Raw genomic sequence first — 23,629 nt, forward strand, 5'->3', positions numbered from 1 at the left:
ATGTTACCAGATTAATGGAGTAATCTGGGAGTGTCTGGAAAAGGAACCAAGTCAAGGATGGGCAGGATGGAGGAAGGACTTGGCCAGGGACAAAGGCTTAGGAGGGGATTAATAGCTTCATTTTAACAACATGACTTATGTTTTCTGAAGTGACTAAGTGCTGTGTTTTCAAAATGCTACTTTTCTCATTTACCATAGGAAAAGAAAAGTTTAAAAAACGACTTAGCAAATCTACTTTTATATATTAGCATACTATGCAATCTTTTCCAAATAGCTTACTGTTTTTCCTGAACTGCTGGGAAACATTCATTAAGAATGTCAAGTTTGGCTTCTGCAGCTTCTGTAAATAAAGAAGCCAAAAAACAATTATTTTTTTTAAAAAAACCACTAACGACAACAACAAATCTTTTGTTCACATCAAATCTTGAACACTAAATGTCATCAGGCTGTCCTTTTGATAATGGTCAGGTGCTGGCTCCATCCTGTACTTCTAAGTACAAAAACACTCCTCACGTATGCAATTCAGTGAGTATTTCACCCCCCAAAATACCGTGCAGGCACCCTTCTGAAAATTGTGCCCAAAACTATGGTTACATGCATAGCAGTTCTAAAAAATCTGGGTTTAATATTTGTAGTACTTCAGTAAAATTCAGTTATATTTAAGATCGCAGCTTCTGGATGCTTACTTGCAAGTGTGCACAAGGGAAGTAACTGTTAAGAACCCTAGACTTGCTGCGTTAATTAGTCCCTGCAAGTACACTCACCACAATATCCTGAAATTTCAAAAACATGCCCAAAAAAATGCATAATTTATATTTAAATCAGTGCAAGAAAATGAAATCATGTTAAAACTAAACATGCTTGCATCTCCAGTATTGCAGAGTAGGTTGAATTAGAACACCGGTTCCTCATCGCTGCAGAATCCCAGAGCAACAGAACTGATGCTCCAGACATCACTGCAGAAGTTAATAATTCTTCAGAACACTAGCAAAAAAAAAAATAGGCCTGAGAGCTTGTAGCTGACAAAAAGAATACTGCCTAAGCATATTCAAAAAAAAAAAAAAAAAAAAAGAGGGAAAACATGCAGTGTGAGATTACATGCAAGCACAGAATGCCATCTCAATAGAAGAAAAAAAGATGACCCGTTTGAGTAACTCATCCGCTGAGCACTCTTGAGTAACCTGAGGAGGAGGAGAGGAGAACTAGGTGATGAAGAATTTCAGTACATCTTCATTAAAAAGTGCCCTTTATCAGTTAGGATTCTATCACGAAATCTACAGGAAACATTAACAGTGTTTGAGGAAGAACAGAGCAGGTTATATTAGTAACTTATAAACTTAAAATCTGACTCAAATGACCAAGAACAAACAAAACTGTGGGGGTTTATCTCGTCGCCTATGGCTCTTTTGCCTCAAACCACAGATCTGCTGCATGCTCTGCCACAGCTACAGGTCTTTTAGGAAAAACTCACAGCAGAAAAAAGGCTGGCAGGTCAGAGACTGCTTCTAAGGAGAAAACAATATTGGCTAGAACTGTAGTTTCTTTCAATCCCCCAGAAAACTTGCCTTCAGATCACTTATTTTTACAGGACATTTACTGTAAATACACCATACCTTGGGAGAAAAATCGAGCTCTTCCTCAGAAGCACGCCAACTGACATCGCTCCCCTCTTTCTCCAAGCTTCTTAAAAAGTAAAGCAAAATGAGTACTGCGTCTCTCCAATCATTCCTCAGGTATGTGCTGGGTATGTTTAAAGTCTTACCCGACTGAGTCTCCTTGCGACAAGTCGTCTGTTGCTGTTCAAACATTAATTGACATGTTGAAATTAGATTTGGCATGCTAAAAACCAACCAGCACATACAAACATTTAACCTGGACAACTCTACATGTCATAGCAGAATGAAACTTTGGGGAGTCAACTTTACGTAAGACAGCATGAATGAATGAATGCATTTCCAAACAACTGCTTTTTCAAGTCACACTGAATTGACAAAACAAAAAAGACTAGAGTTATATCTCCTTTGAACTTTTATACCTAAAAGTTTAAGAACTACCTCTAAACTAAAAAAAGCCCAGCATAGCATGAATAGGCTACGTTAATAAACAGTTAACAAAATACTGGTGCTTTAGCAAGACAGTAAATAAATGAACTGCTGAAGTACTCATACTGCACACACAAGCACACCCTGTTGACAGAGATTTTACTGGTTTATATACTCTACTAGCTGGTGCTCTACCCACTTACAGGTTATCCTGAAAAGGTAAAAAACATCAAAAAGCATAACCAAGATCTAATGCCTATCCTCAGGTAGAAAAATCCCCAGCAGGTCTCTATGCTGCACCAAAAAGGATAGTCAACAGGCAAGACAGGCGTAACCAGGGCAATCTATACTACGCTCCAAGCTTTCATCAATTAAGAAAGCAACTGGCACACAGGACCACAGGATAAATCAGGTCACAAGGGACCTCGGCAAGTCTCTCAGCCAACCGCCTCCTCAAAGCGGACTCAGCTCTGAGGTCAGACTAGGCTCACAGGAATTTTCCAGTCTGATCTTGAACCATTCAAGGAGGGAGACTGCACAACCTCTCTGTTTTACTGTTCTCACCATGGTGAAGCTGCCCACATTCCATTAGAAATTCTCTTGTTTCCATTTATGCCTCTTGTACCTTTGCTTCCTGTCACGCACCACTGGGAGGCACCTGTCTCCGGCTTCTCCTTACACGTGCTGCAAGCTGCTGCTGGGTCCCCTTCAAAGTCATCTCCTCTCTACACTGAACAAGCCCAGTTCCCCCAGTCTCTCCCCAAAAGGCAAGTAGTCCTGCTCCTGGCAAAGTTTGATGGCCCTCCACCGAACTCGCTCACGGATGAAAGACCACTCTCTCTTGCACTGGGGGCTCAAAATTATACCCAGGGAGCTGGACACAAGCCAGGGACTGCCAGGTAGCAGCGTACAATCCCCTCCCTCAGTCTCCTGGCTATGCTGCTCTTCATACCGCCCAGGACACCGTTAACCCTCTCAGCCGGCAGGGCACCCTGCTGGCTCATTCTCAGCTCACTTTCTGCCAAGACCCTCTGGCTATTCCCAGCAAAGCAGCTCTCCAGCCAGGCAGCTCCAGCACGTGCTGTAGCAAATGGTTGTTCCTTTCCATGTGCAGGACTTGGCATCTGCCCTTGCTGAATTCTGTTAAGACAGGCCTGACAGCCCATTTACCCAGCTTGTCAAGATCCCTCTGAACGGCAGCGTGGCCCAGATGCACATGTTGCAAACTCAACCATAGCGCACTCTAGCACACCACTGATGCACTAAAGAAACCTGAACTCTAGGAATCCAGCCTGAAGAGTGCGAAAACCTCTCAATTATCAACAACTAAGATGAAATAAAAGGCCTCTTCAATTCCCAGGACAGAAAGGACAAAAACAAATAGAGCCTCCACATCGTATCTATTTCAGCACTCCTCAAGTCCTCGATAATTAGTTCTCGTTAACTATCATCACAAAACGAAGTTGCTTATAAATAGGAGATTGGTAGCCTTCTATAAAGTTGTATGATGAGAGCCAAACCGAGGTCTTAGACAAAATCATTAAAAGGAAAAGAAAACAAAGGGCATATCATGTTGAGTAAGTTATCTGAACTTTTGCTTTCCATGCATAGTAACTTCAAGCAATGATCAAAACCAGTTCCCATTCTCCTTTAAAAAGCAAGAGAGAAAGTTTATGAGATAGTTTTCAGACAGATCTTGATGCCCTACCATAGAAGTGGGATCTAGAAAAGTAGTATCTAGGGATCACTTGTTTCTACTTTAATTGAAGTCCATTTTCATTTTGGAGTAACAGAAGAGCTTTTTTTTTAAATAATATTATTTACTATCACTAATGACACAAAGCAATCACTCAATTCAGTAATAAAGGACCTGTGCAAAACATGCCAACAAAAAGCACCCCAAGCCTGCTCTCAAACCTAATTTATAAAACCAAAACCATCAGAATAGAGACCTCCAAGATAATAAACATCACAGGTGTGTTAGTATTTGTACATCACGCAACATGTTTCACAGTTGAAATGCTACTGTATAGAATACCTTTCTTTGGTTTTCCTGTTCTTGATGTCTGGCTAGGAGATTGTGGCATTCCTATATCCATTTAGGGAAAGCCATGTCAAGGACAGACCAAACAAGGACACCAGAATAAATGTGAATTCCCGGAAATTCAGAAAACCTAACCAGTACATTAACAAAGCTGTAGCAATGGGAGAATGTACTGTGACCATCAGCCTACTCTACAGTTACAAGAAGCAGAAGCCAAACCTATCACAACCTACAGAACTCTACTCTTAAGGGACAGTGTCAAACAGTGTAACTTCATTTACTTGCTCCATTGTAGAATACATATATTCCAATATTTTGAAACACCGAAACAGATTCTTGGCAGTTTACTGTCCTGCCAACTTTGCATTTCTCTCAGCTTGACTAGTCCTTGCCCAGCACTGACTACCAATGCAATTCCTTCGTATTTGTAGAGCGTTTTATACATACAGCACACTTAAAATCCCTCCGTCTAAGCATCCCAAAAATCTGTAGGTGCCAACAAACTTTGGAGATATGCTAGCCAGTTGTGTCAGATGGTGCCTGATGCAGACACAGCCCCCTCCTACCTCAGTTTGAGGTAAAAGCCCTGCATATATTGATTTGACCATGCTGAACTGTTCACAGAGAGAAGCTACGCCACCAGCCAGAACGCAGGCATGACAAGCAGTCAGAGTGAATACCCTGTTCCCCCAGGGCTATAGGGCAGGCCACAACTGGACCAGAACGGGTGCACTGACTGCTGTGAGTGTCATGCATGTGTGCTTGTGTGTGTACGCGTGTCTATGTGCTGTGGAACAGAAGCTTTAGAATACAAATCACCATCTGCCTGCTCTACCCATCCTACTTAGTAAGAATGGTGTGGTTCTGTTATTGCAGCTACCCAACACCAAACGTCTGTGTGACAAGGCCGTAACATTTGCCTCAGAGCAACAGGGAGTCCTGCTTATATTGATGTTACCACAAATACATGGAATGGACGTGGCAAGAGGACTCCTATCAAAAACACACACGTAAGAGTGAAAAAAAGGACCTCAAGATTGTTTCTCATTCCTTCTCCATTTCTCAATTTTCTTAAAAGGTGATACAGCAGATATAAAGCACACTGAAGCACTCGTTTCTTTTCCAAGAGCTCTATGACGAAAAACCAATGGTTTCTGTAGGAACAATACACCAATACGCAGTGCAGCAGCTAAAAAAAGCTGCCACTGAAGACATACTAGAAATCTGAACCCTCGCTTTTAGAAAAAATGCATAATTACTTTTTGCCAAAGAAATTTCAACTTCAAATCTGAAAAGTCTGTCATTCGATATGCTAGAGGTGGAAGCCATTCATTTGGAGGTTTTTGCAAGTCTGTCTGTAATCAACAAAAAGGTTCGTGTTCTGACAAAAAGTATACACTCAAATAAGCATGAGCCAACTTCTTAAATATACCGACTTGCTCACTAGAGGCGAGTATTTTGAACAATGTTCAACAAGTGCAAAAGTAGCAAAAGGAGGAAGGACTACATTGAAGATCCCAGAAAAATAGGAATGAAGAGCAAGATTAAAACAAAGAATTCAAAGTGGGTATTCCTCCGTTGTCTCAAGATCAGTCTAGCTTCTCCTCTAACAGGGGCTTCAAAGCTTTTACTGCAGCCTGTCAAAGGGACTCAGGATGCAGGACCTGTGCTTTGTGGGTGCAAGCAAGAGACCGCAGAATCAATGCCACCAAGTGTTCCCTGCATGCTACTAATCCCTCTCACTCAACAGGCCGGGGTCATTTTCCAGGAGACTGAGCACAAGGAGAAAAAGATTCGTACTACTCAAGAAAAACAAGCCCTACTATGAACAGTTTGAGAACACAGCACACTTTCTCTTCCCAAGTCCTTAACCCACATAAATATGCTCTTCACACTTACTATGCCTCTTCAAGTGAGGATTTCCCATAACATTGTGGACTTATGCTAGTAGTATTACTGTCTTCAAGGAACCGAGCAAATCACTTGGTTCAAGAACCCCTATTTCCCTGAGGGCATATCAATTTTGGAATCACACAACAGTATTATTCTTCAAGCCACATATTTTAAAATAACCCGGGCCTGTCAGTCATCACAATGCGGTACCACAGCAATTATCTATGTGCACAGGAGGCAGCCACAGAGTGCTGTTTGGGTAAAAGCAACATTTTGTTGATTAAACTACCTGTACCAAGCCCTTTCCAAAAATAAAATAAAATATAAAAACCTCCGCATCTTCCTTCAGTCTATCAAGAAACTTTACACATCGCTGACTAGATCAAAATAACTAGTCCTAAGTCAAAGGAACAAAGTTTGGCTCTAAATTAAATTCCCCTATCTGGGAAAAGTGAACTCGGAAAAATAGCCCATGTTTTGCTCATATTTCACGACATATTTAAAAAAGGAGTAATAAACTGTGTTTGAACGCTGTCTGCTGCCCATTTGCCACAAAGTTCTCATGTAACACCCTTAAAAAAAACAGAAAGGATAGAACTTCCCACTGTAGGGCCTGAGATGTAAAGTACAAGAAGTTCGATCTATATTAAAAGATTAGTTTTCTAAGATTCCTCTAGGGCTATATGAGCTCATAAGCATAGACTGGATCTTAAAAATTAAGGAGTTGTTTGTTTGGTTTTTTTAATTTAAAATGAACTCACTGAAGGAGCTAATTTTTTGATAACAAGGCAACTCAATTTTTTTTCTGGATCACAAGTTAATATGGACTTTTTAACGTTTATTTCATAAAATCACTGGAAGTAGAAGTGTTATTTATTTTTACTGGAATCAAACTATGTCCATGAAGATACAGTACACACAGAAGTTGCATTATTGTTTCTAACCAAGTGACTTTTCCAAGACGATTTTTCCTAAGTATGTCTCTACAGCACCTACACAGAAACAACCGTAACTGATGCTGAGAAATAAGACAACTCACTAAAAGCAGCTTAGTGCAGGTGAAACTATTAATATTAAAACACCACTGCACAAACTCAGTGGAAATCAACAAGACATGTACAGTCCTGCTAACTCATCTGTTGCTTCCCAACCACAGGAAGATGAACAACTACTCAGGATGAACCTTTTGCAATTTGTTTTCACAATCTGAATGGCCATCTACAGGTACAAGTACACACCCCAAACCCAAAACCACTCACCTAGTTCCTTCCCTGTCCCCCTTCTCTCTCGGTATGAAAACCTAGACAGATGGGCAATCTGGCAGGCAGAACGCAACAACCCCGTACGTGGGCCTGTAGCACACAAACCGCAGCTGTCCTCACCCCTGACAAGAAGCACCTCCAACCAGCAACAAGTCAGCATATTCACAAAGCTTCTTGTGCTACTCCACCTGATGCCTCCCCTAAAGTCAACGGCGAACACAGCGAGCGCTGACAACACAAACCCCCTAAAGAAAAGGCCACAGTGATTTTCCTCGTGAGCTCCTGCGTGATTAAAGATCCTACCTCCTCTGTCCACAGCAGGTGCACCCAACGTCAAGCCAGCAGCTCTGGCCCGGTGAGGAATGCCAGGTACTGTGTCGCCTTGTGCACCACCTTCGTCTCCGTCTCCCCAGAATGCGTATGCCACCAGTTGTGTACAAAGACTATATAGGGAAAGAGAAGAAACGTATTTGGTAAAAACAACCACATACTTGCTTATACAGTTTAATAGAACAGTTAACAGCCACTTATCCACCCTACACGTATTCATAGCCGTAGGAATTCATATACTTGTATGCATTCACTGAGAGTAATACACACAGAACTTACTGCACGGCTACTACCTACTTCAATATTCACTACAGTCACGTTCACTCTAGAGGTGCATATCCACACCTATGAAGCTATTAGCTCCAGCTCGGCACAATATTTTCAGCCTAGCTGTTAAGCACACATAACCACCTTAGAGAAGGGATACGCACAGGTACAAAGCTATCCATAAGAGGGGTGAAACTGCTTAAGATTTTAACAAAAGGGATATGTTAGATCTCTGAAAGAAAAGGCTGGTAGTTCCTGCTCATTGCAGTGGAAGTCAGTAAGGACAATGGTGCTGGTCTGAGGAGAGGACTGACATGCATTTCAGTTTGCCACATTCTACCTCTGGGTAACTGTAGGATGCAGACATGTTTTAGAGTTTGTATTGGGCAGGTGCAAGTTTAGCATCAAAACTTGACATCTAACAGACAATTCGGGGCGGAAATTTTCTTCAACATCCAGATTAATAGTAGACACAGGGAACAATACGTATCAGAAGACGTCGCCGAGCACTGTCTGTCCTGAAGCTTTCAACACACCATTAAACCTTGCTGCTATTACCAAAAACATTCAAAAGCCACACTGACAACTGACAACCTATTCTAACAATAAAGTCAAAAATTTACCTAGAATATCCATGAGTAACAGCATAATCCTCAGCTGTCCATCCGTTACTGTCTTTATGGAAAAGATCAGCACCATATCGAAGAAGAACTTTTATTAAATTAAGCTGTCCACCAGATGCTGCAGTCATAAGTGGGGTTCTGAAACACCAAAAATATGTTATGAAGTAGATCATTTGACACAGACACTGTAATTATTTTTATTCCTGTTTGCTCTCAAAAACTACTTTCCTCATTACTGAATGAGCAAAAGAAAAAGCAGTTTTCATTAAATATTAAGAGCAACCATAAAATGCAAGAGGGAGTCAAAACAAGCAAACGTTCGATCTTCAGACAAAGCTTCCACATAGACAACACTCACGTACAAACTACGCCACTATGCAGGAGATGTTTTTTCAAATTGAGGCAGTGCTGCTGAGCTAACAGCATGTTTCCTGCCAGAAGGGCCACCACAGACAATGCCTTCTTGTAACCCTCAACGAGGAAAGCACCCACTGAGGTATGACAACAGCCAAGCGCAGATGTGCTTTCACAAGTCACACAGAAATAGCTGCTGTGTGGCTCCCCGGGTTTTTTCAGAGCTCACTCTCATGCCTCTGATTAATCCAACCTAAAGAATACTAAAGAGACCCATGCAGAGTTTTGACAAACCACTCACCTTTCACAGTGATCTCGAGCATGCACATCAGCTCCTCTCTGCAGAAGAAACTCTGCTATATCTTCATGACGTTCAGAGATAGCAAGAATAAGCGGAGTGTTTCCCTCCTGAAAGGACAGATAAATACATTTAAAAATAAAAGAAAAAAAACCCTACAAGAGAAATACTAGTACAACTTTTTGAAAGAACTTCTTCAACAAATACAAAAATTTACCTTATTCCGAGCATCAATATTGGCATTATGCTCAAGTAACAGCCCCGCTACGGTTGTATTAGGAGATCGGACAGCAAGGTGAAGGGCAGTGTTGCCGTCAGCATCCGCCAGATGGGGGTTGGCACCGTGCTCTAGCAGAATAGCTACACATTCTTCTTGCTGGCACTGTACAGCCTGGGAACAACACGCAAAAAAGGAAGAACTGCCAGCACTCTGTTACAATTGCCCCAGCTTCCCAATGCTGGAAAATAAGAGCACCTTCAAAGCTGAGCTAACATATGCCTATTCCACGCTGATTACAACATGCATGCTTCTACACAGAGCTGTGTAAAGAATCCTTCCAGCCACCTCTCATTTAATGCACAGTTGACAAGCCCCACTTGAAAGAGCATAACATATTCCACATACCTTCATCAGTGGTGATCTGTTGTCACTGTCAGTAAGATTTAGTTTACACTTGTTTTCTACGAGATATGTAACAACATTCACATGGCCATTCGCAGAAGCGAGATGCAGAGGTGTCCTAAAAGTTAAACATATTAAATTAGCACAAACAGACAACTAGAGAAATAATTTCAGGCTGTGGTAAATTGTTATGACCACAAGTTTCACTTTGCACAAAGCAAGCTTAAGAAAAGATTTCTCATTCTGTTACCAGTAACAGCAGTTGCGCACCAAACACCCGAGACTGGCCAGCAAAACCCCTCCGCAGCATCTGCTTAGTAAGGTGCCATTTCCTTCACTCTAGAACTTAATCTGCACAGATTCCTGTGCCCAGGTGGTGGTCACTGCCTCCAGCAGGACTACACCTGTGGCACAGCAAAAAAGACCAAAGCTTGGGAATCTGAGAACTATGGCAAGCAACCCTCTAAGTTCTAGGATTATTCATGTGCCAGAAGTGTCTCAGAGATGTAGATGGGCTTTATATAAAGAGTATTAGCGTTTCCCTGCACTTCGAGGATTTCTGCTTTTTCTCTAGCTTGCTTACTACTGCAACAAAACCAAGTACTCACTTGCACCAAGGTGCCCCCCATTACATGCAGCAAACCAGACAGCAGAACGCTGTAAGCCTGAGTACAGGAAAGTAATACCCGACCCTTCAGATACGTGTAACTACGATAGTCATAATAAGCCTACTACAGAGGAAGTCCTCTCCAGGGAGGGAATACTGTGTTTCCATAATACATGACCAGCATAAGAAAATGAAACTCTTTTCTTCAAGTTAAAGCCTTGCCAGAGGAAAAAAAAACAAACAAAAAACCCCTCCTTCAAACCACAGAACATCTTAGGTCTGATGTCAATTAACCAGCCTACTTATACTGAAAGAAATTGCCCAGAAAGTCCTTGCATGTGTTTCCCCCTAAATCAGAGGCACAAATCAGCACAAGCTTCACTCTGTGCAAAAGCAAAGCACCTGCTGCTCTGCAGGACACCTGTCCCAACAGAGCAGAAAACAAGCTAGAAAACAGCTGGGACCTTCCTCCCTTGAAGGAGATGCAGTAACAATCCCACAGTTCCTCAAGAACTGAGGGGAACACCAGCACTGGTTCTGAACCACATCGCTGCAGGCAGGTCCTTCTCTGTATTTAGGAAAGCTCAACTAGCCTTGCAATTGTTTGGGTACCTTGCTGAGACAGGAGCACAACAGCTCCCTGGCTAAGGGGGAATGGAAAGGGAGAGGTACACAAATGCAGTGGCAGGTGATGCAGAAACACAGTAATCTGTAACACAGATACTTGCTACAGGGCAGCTGACATCCTCCTCCACTGCAACAAAGATGAGGATGAGAGAAATACAGAAAACTTCAAAGAATTTGGAATGTCTTGCTACAGACAGGGAACAGACTGGAGCACTGACAGAGGAGTAGCTCAAGAGCAACTACCACCACTTTTTGAGAAATTCCCATGGAAACATGCGGGATTCTTCATCTCTGAAGAAACGACTGACTGAGATTATCTGAAAGCTAACCAGAACTGGTTATGAAGGAGTCCACAATCATCTGAAAGCTGCTACTACCAACCACTAGGAAGCATGACAGACGTCAAGTAGTCACTATCAGTTCTGCAAACAGAAAAGCCTTCAGAAAACTTGGACTTGTTGCTGTCCTCCTCAACCAAGCCTCTCAGTCCGTCAACAGGAGACGGCTCTGCTTGGAGCGAGGCCTGCTGTGCTCCACAGAAGATCCACTTCAGGGAACAGGCTGGCAGAGAACACCAGTGCTCAGGGTTGCCTGTCCCTGCAAGAGGCCTCCAGTAACACCGAAGTTCTTCTGCCACCCAGCCCTGGGGACACTGCCCAGATTCTGTTCCTGCTCCTGCTGCTGCTACGCTGATCACCTACAGAGTAGAAGAGAACTGCTGATGCCTGAGCAGCCACGAAACAACCCCACTGGGAAACAGCAGGCTGGCAGTACACACTTTGAATGGCCCTTGAGCCGACAACCCAGCAGCTACAAGCCAAGCAATGAGAGCGCTGGAGTTCAGTCTGACAGGCAGCTGACAGGGTCAATCTCCCTTAGCGATGAGCTCTGACCCAGGATCCATGACTAGCTGGCATTGTGCCCACAGTGCTTCCAACTACAGAGTTGTGCCCGTCTCTGTCAGTGAGGCTGAAGGTTTTGCTAGACCACCTCTGAAAGCTGCCTGCTCCTAACTGATGCTGTATCAAGCGTACTTTCGGGAGGTCTTATGGGCTACAGGACCCACTTTATGGAAGGAACCTGTTGGTGTGATCCTTGCCATGTTCCTGGTGCAGGATTTTGCTTTTGGAAATCCTGAGCAGCAAACCTGAGATATTCATACAACCAATGCACACATTGTTGCCGTTACTTTGCATTATTTCCTATTCTTCACCTCTATTTCCAATGATACCAAGTCTTCCAACACGAAGCCCTGAAACGCACCTGCATCTGGTGGTCACTCACAACACACATCACACCCACAAGCACTAAGAGGGCACAGGTGGCCTTGCAACCCTCATGGCTGGTACAGAGGGCAGTGGCTGCAGCAAGTAGGCAGGCTCTGGCCACCAAATTGCTCTCAGCCTCGCTTTTCAGCACTGGGCATTATCACGGCAAAACCACCACCGTGCTCATCATAGTATGCTGCCTTTTCTTTCTTCCCTCCCTCTCCCCCCCCGCCCCCGGCTTGGTTTTTTACAGTTTGTGACTTTATTTGTCCTGTTATAACACTGATAATTGCCTGGCACACAGAAGGAAACCCTTCAGAGGAAAAGAAGCTTTCTAGACAAGATGAACTTGAAACGCAAAAACTAGCGAAATTTCGTACCAGGGTCTGCTAAGAGCTGGTGACTGACTGCTGACTGAATCAGGAAGCAGTAAGAAGAAAAAGAGAGAAACTTTCCGAACTATTTCCATAAATGCCATCGGGCACCTTGACTCTGGCAGCTGAATTATGCACAGAAGTGCACTCAAGCCACCTTAAATGGCATCCCCCACCTGCAGCTGCATAAACAAATACTGGCTGGCAACACTCAGGCACACAGCCCACGTGCTGACTGGCTGCACTCTTCATCGCCTTCCTACAAATCTAGACAGTTTCAGGTGTTTTCAGGGCAATAAGCTAGCTGGCTGGCAAAAGTCCAGTCTTCAGAAAAAGACAGCCCAGGATGCTGAAGTACTCCGATTAAACCAGCATCTCCTCTGAATGTCATGGATGTTTTGACTCAGAGTCTTTTCAGAAAAGGCATTAACAGCTCAAAACATCCAAGACCCAAAAACTTCAGCTGATTCCCTTATGCTTACGGTGGATCATGAGGAGCTATGCTGCAGCCCAGGGCTTCTCCCTAAAATATAACTGCCAAGTACTTGCTGTGCTTGACTCAAAAGCACACATCACACCACCTGCCAGAAGCAGCAGCTCCCTCTGCATGGCACTGCCCAGATTTTCCAATCCAAGGCACTAATTAGCTGTACCAAGGCCACAGAGCAAACAGCAAAGTAACTGCCACCTAAGATCAGACTGATGTTGCTTTGGCTGCAACATCACAGTCACAAAAGGCACATCAGGCAACCGTCCACACAGCACCAATACACAGCACATTTAACCTTTCCTAAACGCAGTGCTTACCCTCTTTTACTCCAGCTGAGGCAGTGCAGCTTGCTCAGCTCAACTACTAACCCCGCACGCCGAGGCCTCGGAGGTGCATGCACTCTGCCTTCCAAGCGAGCCTGGAGAATGGCCCTGAGGCTCCTTCTGCAACCCCCCCGGCCAGGCTGCTGCCGGCCCCCTGCCGCTCCTGCGCCCCCAGGCAAGGCAGCACCCCCGGGAACGAGGGCACGGAGGGGGCCGGGGCAAGACGGGGGATGCTCGGCCGACTCCAAGGGCTCCTGGCAGCACAGGCCTGGCTCCCCGCCCAGGCTGAGGCTCCCCGCGGCGATGCTGCCGTTCGCTCCCAGCGCCCTTGAGCTGCCGGCGGCTGCAGCTGCACCTGCGGGTCCCGGCGCTGCCCGCAACCCCCCCGCACCCCGCCCCAGCACCGCCCGGCGCTGCTGCCCCCCGCCGCTTACCGCTCCGCCGTGTCCCGCTCGTCGATGCCGCATTTCTTCAGTCTCTGCCGCACCTGACCCAGGTCGCCACGGGCGGCCGCACGGTGCAGCTTGCCCAGCTCCTGCAGCCGGAGCTCGTAGGCACCGGTGGGGAAGGGCTTGGCGGCGCTGCCGGACGCTGCCGGCTGCCCCTTCTTCTTCCTCCCGAACCCGAAAAACCTCTTCATCCCGCGGCAGGGGCGCGGGCACGGTCCCGCCTCAGGGAAGGGACGGCGGGAGGCAGCCGGTGGGCCGGGGCAGGGACGGGGGATCGGGGGGGCCCCCGGGGCAGGGGGATGGGGGGATCGGGGGGGGCCCCCGGGGCAGGGACGGGGGATCGGGGGGTCGGGGCCCCCGGGGCAGGGACGGGGGATCGGGGCCCCGGGCAGCGGCCCGGTACGGCTGTCTACGGAGCGAACCACCAGAGGGCGGGAAGCCGAGCGCACAGGCTGCTCCTCAGCGCGGCAGCGGCGGACAGCGCCTCCCTCAGCGGCGAGCGCGGCGGTTAACCGGCCGGCGGGCTCTGCTGGCGGGGGCGGGGTCTGCTCCGGCGCGTGTCCAGCGCGAGTGACGTCACTTCCTGCCCCGCGGTGCCCGGCGGCTCCTGCGCGGTGCCCGGCCGCGGCGCTGCCGAGCGGGGCCGGGGGCAGCGAGAGGCGCGGCGGGTGGCGGCGGCGCTGCGCCCCCCGCAGAGCACTCGGGCCGCTGCCGGGAAGCCCGGGGGGTGCCGGCGTACCGGGCAGCAGCAGCTCCCCGCTGGCCCCGGCGGGGCCCGCGCTGCGAGCTCGCGGGGCGGCTCGGGCGAGTCGGTTTTAAAAGCAAATGGCTCAAACTGGGAAGCGCTTGTCGTTCAGGGCAAGGGCATCTCGTCAGGGAGTTATGGCCAAAACAGCTCTGCGAGCAATTTGCCTCCTAGCTTGTTGAGCAGTCCTGCTTGTGTGCCATCGTTAGCCCTGGGCAAATGGATGCCAAAGGAACAAACAGCAAGGGTTAATATAGCGGGAGGGGGGCTGGGGGGGGCTGTAGGCACCATCTAGTTACCTGCCTTGCCATGACAGGGTCAGAAAGTTACTTTCCAGTAAATGTGGCCGAGCTGGCACTGCCACAAAAGAACACAAACGCGCACTGAGGGTATGGAAACGTGGTCCAGAAATCAAAAGACAGGTCACGCCTTTGGTGTAGATAAGTTGGGAACCATCCTCCTATTCTACTGCTGTGGTGATGCCGCTAGGTAGTTCAGCGTGGTGAAACCTTATTATAATTACCATAAGGTTTTGGGGTGATGTCACAGTCCAGTATACCCTAGATGGTTTGACTCATGGAACACCTTGGCAGCACACTTCTTCCTCTTAGAAACTGTCTCTTGCCAATGAGTTTGTGAAAAACGGAGAGATGGGAAAGAAATCCTCAATCAGAGAGAGGGACACACTTCACTGTGATTAGCAGTGAAAATATTGATGACAACAGGACAGGAATCTGGTACCACTTTTTAGGGAGAAGATTCAGCCCTTTGAAATACCTTCTTTTTCTTCATCGCTAATAATGGTACAGCTCCTAAAACCTTCATTTTGCTTTCTGGAATGAGCCTTCACAGCTTTATCAAGCCTATTCGCTCTGGCAGTGTTCTCGCCGACCAAAGTGGCTGATGTACAGTCACTTTCCTTAGCTGATCCTCAGTGTATTAGCAGCGTTCTGTTATTGTAGACATGATCCCTAGAAGGAAAAGCTATAATAAATAATAATTTTAAAAAGACAGAAAAAAGACTTTTGTTGAAAACACAGCCAAGTAAATTCAGGTTGCAAAACCTGAATTCTATGAGTTTTGGGAAATGGCTATGAGCAGCAGCCATTTCAAGAGCACCTCTATAATCAGTCTGACCATTTAATGGGGGAATGGAGAGCAAAATGCATTTTTTAATTGGGTGTATTTGTTTTCTTCCAAACATTAGAAGAAAGGCAGGAATTTATTTACAAGGTGGCAATACAGAGTAAACACAATCCATCTCTGTGCTCTTTCCAGGAGGAAGTATTTCTTCTCTAGTCCTTTTTCAAGTGCACGCATGCTCAGCCACAAAAACTTGGGTTTTTTACAGGTCATTCCCCAGCCAAGACCAGGAGACCCTACAGTTCCTGTGCAATGTCAAATGTTTCAGAATGGTATTAAACCCCCCCGTGATTACCCAGTTTTAGTTGGTAGGGACTTTGGTAGCTGCCTGGGCTGAAATTCAGTTTCAGGCTTGGAAGATAAGGGAGTGCTGATGGGTCCTGTGGATATAGTGTTAAGGGCACAACAGGAACTGTTTGTTTATTATTAGACAGAAAGGATGCAAAATTAAAAACCAGAATCTATCACCCAGAGCAACCTCAGAAGCACTTCTGGGAACTCTACTTCTGGGCCTCCATGACAAGGGAAAGACGGACTGAGTCAGATATTAGTAAGCAACAAGTTACAGGGTTTCTTCCGCACCACCTCACACTGCATTGTGCCCTGGGAAGCAAAGACACCATTCCGAAAAGCAAACCCCCACCTGCCTCCTGCTCAACTCGTGCCCGAGACAGCCTTCAGGGGGTGACCTTGGGCAAGGCCAACTGCACAGAGCTGTTCCGAGTGATGGTGGCGTTACTCCCCTCTCTTCCGAGAGGGAATGCATCCGTCGGAGCCCGACGATGCTGCCACGGCCTCAAGCTGCAGCCAGGCCTGTGCTGGGCCTTCACTGCTCTCAGCCCTGACCCTCACCCATGGACGTGACGGCCCAGTAGGACTGCAGACCTGCCCATCCCTATGGACCGGCCTGGTGATCTGCACTCTTGGCGCACTCTGCTTACTGTCCCCAGAACTCTTCTGCTCTTCTTGGTGAGGGCCTGTGGGGCTGATCCCTGGCCTGTGTGGTCACAGACCCTGCCAGCCTTGCTGTGGCTCTTGCTTTGCCCTTCCTCTGCAGGACAGCCTACCCCTGATGTGCCCTCGCAGATACTGCTGTGTACGTAACACTTCCGTCTTTACCCCTAAGAGCTACATCAGTATTACAGTCGCCTACTACTGTGACCATAGAAGGAACATCAAAAAACAGCCAAATAATTTCAGAAATACAGCCAAGAAAAAAAGTCAACAATATGAAAAGAAGTATAAAGAAAGAACAAAGGTTTCACAAGAAAAAACACCACAATAACCCAAACAAAGCAAAGCTCACCTTTGTTCTTAATCTGCCAATTTCATTGACCACTTCAGAATACCTGTTCTTCACTTCTCCCTGCAAATTAAGCTGGGACAGTCCCCCTCTCTCCTCATACACCCTTAGTTCCTTCGTAGCTCTGCTCAGCAGCCTCTTCAACCTGCACAGCAAACTAGTCATGAAAACAATGAAGCAAAGGAACAAAACTGGACTTTTTCACATACTCTCATGTAAACAGCACAGACACCGCTTGCTTCATCTTTAACGTGCTTGACACACCAGGAATTACCAGGAAAAACCAGTATTCCTGTGCCACATACACTTGGAGAGTCCAGATTTCACCTGAAAAGAGGAATGAAAGACTCCCTTTTTCCCAGGAGAACTGCAGGGCAACCTGCACCTGCAGTTGTTTTGGCAGCTAGTGAAAACTAGGGGGTGGTGTACAGAAGTACCTTGCAAGAACTAACACGAGGCCGGCATCTGCTCACAGTTAGGTACACCTATTTTTACACTAAAGTTTAATAAAACATGACTTCTACGCACGGATACCTCTTCACCACGCTAAAAAGCCGTCCCTCTTACAGTCTTTCTGCAGATCGAGGTTTCTTTTCATTTCTTGGGCCAGACGTAGTTCAGCTGGGCGTTTCAACTCTACCAGCTTCTTCACTTCCTTTCTTTCACTCTCACATCTTTCTTTTCTCTTTTGAAAGTGTATCACACAAACAGAGCACAGGAAAAATACCTACGTACAGTCTGTGCATCTAGCGCTCTCCACAGAGAAGCTGCCGGACGTCTCTATCCGTTAGCCACGTTCCACAGAATGCCATGGGACGGAATTCCTGAGGATATTCCATCCCTTCAGGTTTCACATCAAACAGACCAATACGTAACTACAGAAACAGATGCCCTCGCTGAAGCAAAGGCCATCCTCTTCTAGACATAACAGGTGGAAAAGATGCTGGAGAACACTTTTGGCAGTGCCTCTGCTCATAGTAGGGATTACGTAGGTATGCACTTCATGGGAGAACATGGATCCATCCAAAGCTTTCATGGGATCTTCCAGCAACCAGCAGGCAGGGGCTTGTGGAGGAATCTGATCTTTTGGAGTTCTTCAACATTTTATTCCCCTCGGCCATTACCTCCACCTCTTCTGTGTGGCCATTTACTTAGCCACATGCTGGTTTTCCTCCTCTTGGTGTTTTCTCAGCCACACCAGAGAAGAGCTGGCAGCTGTTTTGACTTTGTACTTCCATTTTCCCTCTACAGAAAAGGAGAAAAGGGGAAGGCTGTCCCTTGGCAACTGGCAGGCGCTGCTTGTTTCCCAAGCACTCGTTCATTTACCCAGCATTCCTTCAGTATGTTTTTCTGCAAGGCTTTTAAGCTCCCGCTACGCTGAAAACATACAGCAGCTCCTCCACACACGCACTGGAAACATCAAGCATTTTAAACCTGCCCAGAAACCAAGGGGTCAGAAGATGACCACACAAAATCCAAGGAAGAATTGGGAACTGTGGCCTTGCTCGATGTGCTCAACTGATAGCAAACCACACTGGGAACTCTTCCCAACAGAGCCACTCCAGAACTTACACAAGGATACCCATCTAGCTTTTATTTGCTTCCTCCATGACCCCCAAACAATAAGGTACTCGCAGCCTGAATGGCAGGGATAACAGAAAACAATGATACGTAAGAACCTGACCAGAAGGTGTATGTGGTTCTCCTGGGTATTGGCTCGGTGCCTGGAGAATTTTCTGGGCTCACCTGTTGCAACAGTTCAGCCTTCTCCTCGTCCAGCTGAGCAACGCGCTCTTCAAGGTGGGATCTTGACTTCAAGTGCTCCTCCCACGTGCTGTGCAAGTCCTTGGATGTCAGAGCCAGCATGTTCTGCTTCTGCGTCTGTGAAAGCAACAGTGGCAGAAGAAAAAGTAAGGTGGCCGGAAAAGACAAGAGCGCAGGAGAATGCAGTAACTTACACAGAAACAGGCCTAAGCTCTCCTCCACCCATCCAAGACCTATGGCCAAGGTTGGTGTGGAGTGTAAAACACACCTTAGGAACCATAACCAAGAACAGCAGCTGGAGCTGGTGGGAAGAAGGAATACTCTAGAAGCGACAGGATGAGGTTACAACTTTGGGGGATAAGATGACATGCACACACACACAGAATCACCCTACAGCTTTCCTGCAAAGCTCCTCTGGTTCCCTCTATACTTCAGTTTTCGTAAGAACACTGCAAAAGGTGGTGCAAAAGGACAACATTCGCTCCTGCTTTCAACAGCTACACTCAGATTTATTCATATAGTTACAGACATTAACTACCTTAGTTTTCACCTTTTTTTCCAACTCCTTTTGCAAGCGCAGCTTGTCTCTCTCCAGGTCACTGTGGTAGCGTGTAGTAACTTCAAGTGAAGCTTCTGGCATAGATTGCTTTTTAAGTGCAGCAGCAAGCTCCTGCTGCAGTTGTCCAAACATGCCCTAACGAAACAGTTAAATTAGCATGAAGAAAGTTCTAAGAACATGAAGTACGCCTTTAACTTATTTTGTTATACGGTTAGACCTGTCTAGATTGAACCCAAAAGTATGAGATTTTGCCTGCCACCAGCAGGCATCTGCACAGATGATGACCTCTCGTCATCTTTCTCAGCTGAGCACCTTTGACTATCAGCAGCTGTTCATGAGGATTTCTGTTTCCTAACACATAAAAAAGGCTCAGGTATTGTTCTTCCTTGAACAATACACAGGAACACACTGCAATCGGGTATTTTTTGCCTAACAAAACCCAAAGAAATCTGTTGTGATCTAAGAGCCACAGTTTGACTGCAAATATTACTCCGGTGACTGAAGGCAGGACTTTGTGTTAGATTGTTCTTTCTTCTGTTTCTTCACTATACAAATACAATTAAATGAATACAAATATCTGAAAGCTCCTTTGAGATACACTTTAAGGGTATGTTGAATCACATCCTCTTGTAGTCTTCTTACTCAGCTCGTTTTAGAAATACTGATAGATTAGGTTTACAAAAATCTGGATAGCTCATTATATATATATAGCTATATACATATAACACACACACACTCTCTCACATGATCTTCAAAAGGAACCCATTATTTTGGTAGTAAGAATACAAAGCAAGTCACAGTTTACAATGATTGACAGTACTGCTGGAGTGTGGCTACACATCATAGAAGAGAAAGCTTAAGGTCACCGTCTGACATGAACTTTGAGGAACAGGCAGGCCCCTCAGAACCCTCAAAACACATACAGAAATCAACAGCTGGACATTACTAATACTCTTCAATCTTGATAGCAGCTTACAGAGAACCTCTTTTTTCCCCTCTATAGAAGCTTCATATAAATCTAGCCCCAACCACTTCACTTCTCTGTATCTTCATTTCTCAGCCCTCGTGTATTGGATGGTTCCTCCTTTTATACCACTCTCATTCAGGTCATCTGTGCAATACTTACATCAAAACCATCAAATACTTTAGACTATTCTATAGGGCATAACATGGACTAAGGAAAATAGATGGAAAAAAGTTCTAGAGAAGAATCACCTTTCTTGATCAAAGCTTAGACTTGGATACCTTTTTTCTGTTCTCTGCTTAGATCTGAGGACTAATATCCCCGTTGCCAAAACTTTCCGCAATTCCGAGGGAAACATAACAAACCAGAACAAATGAGTATTCTTTGGTCCCATGCATGTAACTTACACCGGATACATTGGAGGAACAAACTAATTTCAAGAACGGACAAACTTTAAATTGTTCTTTCTACACATATACTTTACCTGTCTTTCTACTACGTCAGTCTCGTATTTAAAGACTTGTTCCCTTAAATCAGTACGCTTGGCATTTAAATCCTTGTTTCGCTCTTCTATTAGATAAACTTGCTTTTCTGTATCAGCTCTAAGTTTGTTGAAAATGTCATTAAAACGCTCCTGCCCATAATCCGCTATTTTTTCTTTCATGATCCTCTTGTTCTGCATCTCTTCCCATTGCTGATGGAGTAAGAAGGTTTTCACTCTGGAGCTGGGCCAATCGCTCCTGCAGGGACTCCTGTTTTATTACAAGTTTGCTTACTGGATCTTTCTCAAGTTGTCGAGCATGATCACATTCCTTTGCCCGACACTGGCCTTGACTTAATTCTTTTTTGTCATTTCTAAAAGCAAAGCTTTTTCTCCGAGCATTTGCTTCAACTGGTGAAGCTCATTTTCTAGCCTATTAGCTTTGCTTTTAGCTTTACACAGCTGCAGAGACAAGCTCTTGTTGGTTTCTTGCACATCAGAGAGGTCACGATGGAGCTCGACTTGCAAGCAAAGGCATTCATCACGTTCTCTGGGAAATCTTCGTTCAGCATTGCTTTTTGATGACAAATGAAGTTTAAGTTCTTGAACTGCAGCGTTCAGGGAGGAACGCAATGATTCAATTTCTGTCTCTAGTCTGTCTTTGCTTTTGTTTGTCTGCTCAAGTTTGGAAGTCAGCACTGCAGATTCTCTCTTTACTAAGTCCAGCTCCGCGTTGAACTGAAAAAACATTTGTCTTAATGCTTCCTTGTGCAGTTTAAGTTCCTTTTTGAGAGCTTCATTTTTTTCTTTCAAGGTCTCATTTTCCTTTAAATATTTTCCTTGTTCCTCCTGGTGCCTAAGTCTTACTTGAGTGAGTTCTAGCCTTAGCATAGCAATCTCATCTTGTAGTAACTGATTCTTGTACAACAGATCCTGTTCTCTATCAGTGCTGGATTCCTGAATGACAGGGAAAATGAATAAAGAGCCAATTGGGAAATGAATCTACAAAAAACCTGCAGCAATAAACTGCATTTTAACATTTCTAGTACCGAAGCATGACTCCGAAGATGAAGTTTCAGGCAATAAGCTACTCTGTGAACCCATGCACATGTACAACGTACGTACCCAACGGAAGTGCAACATATCCTTAAAACCTAAATGAACATCCCAAATATACAGTTACGTTTTTTTTCCCCCCTTAAACCAGCAACCAAAGCTTTTAAAATGACAGCGCTTTCTTGTATGTGCATGCCTTTATAATACTGCCTTTAAGGTTGAATTAGTTGTGCTACAGATCTGGTAAAAACAAGGCCAGAAAGGGTATTTTCCTTCTCAAATGTCTTCTGAACACTTATCCTTTTGTATTACTGAAAGTTAGCTATAAGACTCAATCACCCTCGGAATGCAATAGTCCTGTATATTTCCTCTTTATTGTATGTATAACTTTTTCCCACTTAAACACATTCACCCTACATTTATTGGGCAGCACAGCCAAGAACAAAAAGGCCTCAAGGCACTGCACATTCTTTAGGAAATTCAGTAAACTCTTTTCAAGATCTTTTTTAATACAGTGTTTATGATTGCTTTTTCTCCTCCAGTTACTCTAACTCTTACAGAGAGTTGAATTCATTGCTGAGAGTCGATCATAAAATTTTAGTTATGTGGAGGTGGCAAAGAAAGGCATACTTGAAGTAAGTTCAATAAGGGAATAACTAATTAAAAAATAAAAGCAATGGAAACACAAACACTGTCAAACAACTTTCTTCCTGGTCAACCTTGCCATAGGTAGCTAGGTGTTTCACTGCTAGAAAGCCTAAAAAGCGATGACAAAATGTCTATGAAATGGAAAATAACAGATAGGTTAAGAAACGGGGTAAATAGTGTCTTCTATTAGCTTCCGACTTGCACAAGTAATTCAGGTACATACAGGAGTGATGCTGCTTTCCAGAACTTTTAGACATAAGAGAAAAGAAGAAAGGTATTTACCCAGATAAGTTACACTGGTAAACAGTAAATAAACATCAAGAAACAGAAAAAGTTATGTAAGATTTATTATGACTTTAAAACAAACATGGTGAAATGTAATTTATTAGAAAAAAAATCTGCTTACCTCTGATTTTTTTCCGATAGATCTTCTTGTCTCTTCTTCTAGTCCCTTTTGTCTCCCAAGGTGGTTGTTCAAAATTCCTTCTTGAAGGGCTCTGGCCCTCTTTTCCTGAGAGCGCTGTCTCTGTGTTTCATCACGTTCCTCTTCAACCTGCAGTAATACAATAAAACTGCTTGCATCTTAAGAAAAAACAGAGCTAGCAATACATCTTCCCATTCTCCCTTGCATACTTGAAAACATTTTTGATTCCCCACCGTTATGATAATCCACCTATAAATAAATAAATTTAAATTTTCTTATGAAAATTTAAGAAGGCGAAATACAGGATGTTTTGTAGTAATTCAAAAAAAGGTCAGGCTTTGCCTGAAATACAAATGAAACCTAAATTTTGAAAAAGGAAAAAGGGAATAATAAACTGCAAAGCAAAAAAAAAAAAACCAACCACCCAATTGTGAACCAACTGTACTCTACTGTTCTCAAAATTTGACAACTGTTATCCAACGCCTCTTCCGTGAACAAAGCGCCTCCTTCTCTAGGCATACTGGAATACAATTGAAAAGAAGCAGAAAATAAGACAAAGAGTTTAATTCATTATTTAATAGACCTGTTTCAAGAGCCTTCTCAGTGTTCTTAACTCCATTTCTAAATTCCTAGACTGTAACTCAAGTTTCTGTTTCTCCTCCATCTCTT

At 44.8% G+C, this 23,629-nt stretch overlaps 2 protein-coding genes across 3 annotated transcripts; both read right to left on the reverse strand.

Moving 5' to 3' along the window:
* Positions 1–1,449: 1,449 nt before the first annotated feature.
* Positions 1,450–14,377, reverse strand: LOC129734595 (putative ankyrin repeat domain-containing protein 20A5). 2 transcript variants are annotated; one of them, XM_055698235.1, is made up of 8 exons: positions 13,859–14,377; positions 9,739–9,853; positions 9,331–9,504; positions 9,117–9,223; positions 8,462–8,599; positions 7,545–7,684; positions 4,081–4,131; positions 1,450–1,796 (listed from the first exon to the last, which is right to left on the reverse strand). In XM_055698235.1, exons 1-8 carry the CDS (start codon positions 14,062–14,064, stop codon positions 1,759–1,761), a joined length of 969 nt encoding a protein of 322 aa, XP_055554210.1. In that variant the 5' UTR covers positions 14,065–14,377; the 3' UTR covers positions 1,450–1,758. The 2 variants fall into 2 exon arrangements, with proteins under 2 accessions (XP_055554210.1, XP_055554209.1); XM_055698234.1 differs by lacking the exon at positions 1,450–1,796 and having other exon boundaries at positions 3,789–4,131.
* A 2,696-nt stretch (positions 14,378–17,073) lies between these two features.
* On the reverse strand, positions 17,074–21,975 carry LOC129734543 (ankyrin repeat domain-containing protein 26-like). Its single transcript, XM_055698158.1, has 6 exons — positions 21,958–21,975; positions 21,700–21,789; positions 21,291–21,440; positions 20,836–21,045; positions 18,811–18,945; positions 17,074–17,209 (listed from the first exon to the last, which is right to left on the reverse strand). The coding sequence occupies exons 1-6, from the start codon at positions 21,973–21,975 to the stop codon at positions 17,162–17,164; spliced, it is 651 nt and encodes a 216-aa protein (XP_055554133.1). The 3' UTR covers positions 17,074–17,161.
* Between the last annotated feature and the right edge of the window lie 1,654 nt (positions 21,976–23,629).

The sequence above is a fragment of the Falco cherrug genome, chromosome W (genome assembly GCF_023634085.1).
Source record: "Falco cherrug isolate bFalChe1 chromosome W, bFalChe1.pri, whole genome shotgun sequence".
Taxonomy (NCBI): Eukaryota; Metazoa; Chordata; class Aves; order Falconiformes; family Falconidae; genus Falco; species Falco cherrug.

Excerpts from the sequence above, each read along its gene's own strand:
- LOC129734595 (XM_055698234.1), bottom strand. The coding sequence starts at position 14,064 with ATGAAGAGGTTTTTCGGGTTCGGGAGGAAGAAGAAGGGGCAGCCGGCA. Across the intron at positions 9,505-9,738 it reads ACAGATCACCACTGATGAAG|GCTGTACAGTGCCAGCAAGA; the intron begins GTATGTGGAATA and ends TGTTGTTCCCAG. Across the intron at positions 9,224-9,330 it reads ATATTGATGCTCGGAATAAG|GAGGGAAACACTCCGCTTAT; the intron begins GTAAATTTTTGT and ends CTGTCCTTTCAG.
- LOC129734543 (XM_055698158.1), bottom strand. Across the intron at positions 21,046-21,290 it reads GAGCTTGTCTCTGCAGCTGT|CAATGGGAAGAGATGCAGAA; the intron begins GTAAAGCTAAAA and ends TTACTCCATCAG. Across the intron at positions 18,946-20,835 it reads CTGACGTAGTAGAAAGACAG|ACGCAGAAGCAGAACATGCT; the intron begins GTAAAGTATATG and ends TTGCTTTCACAG.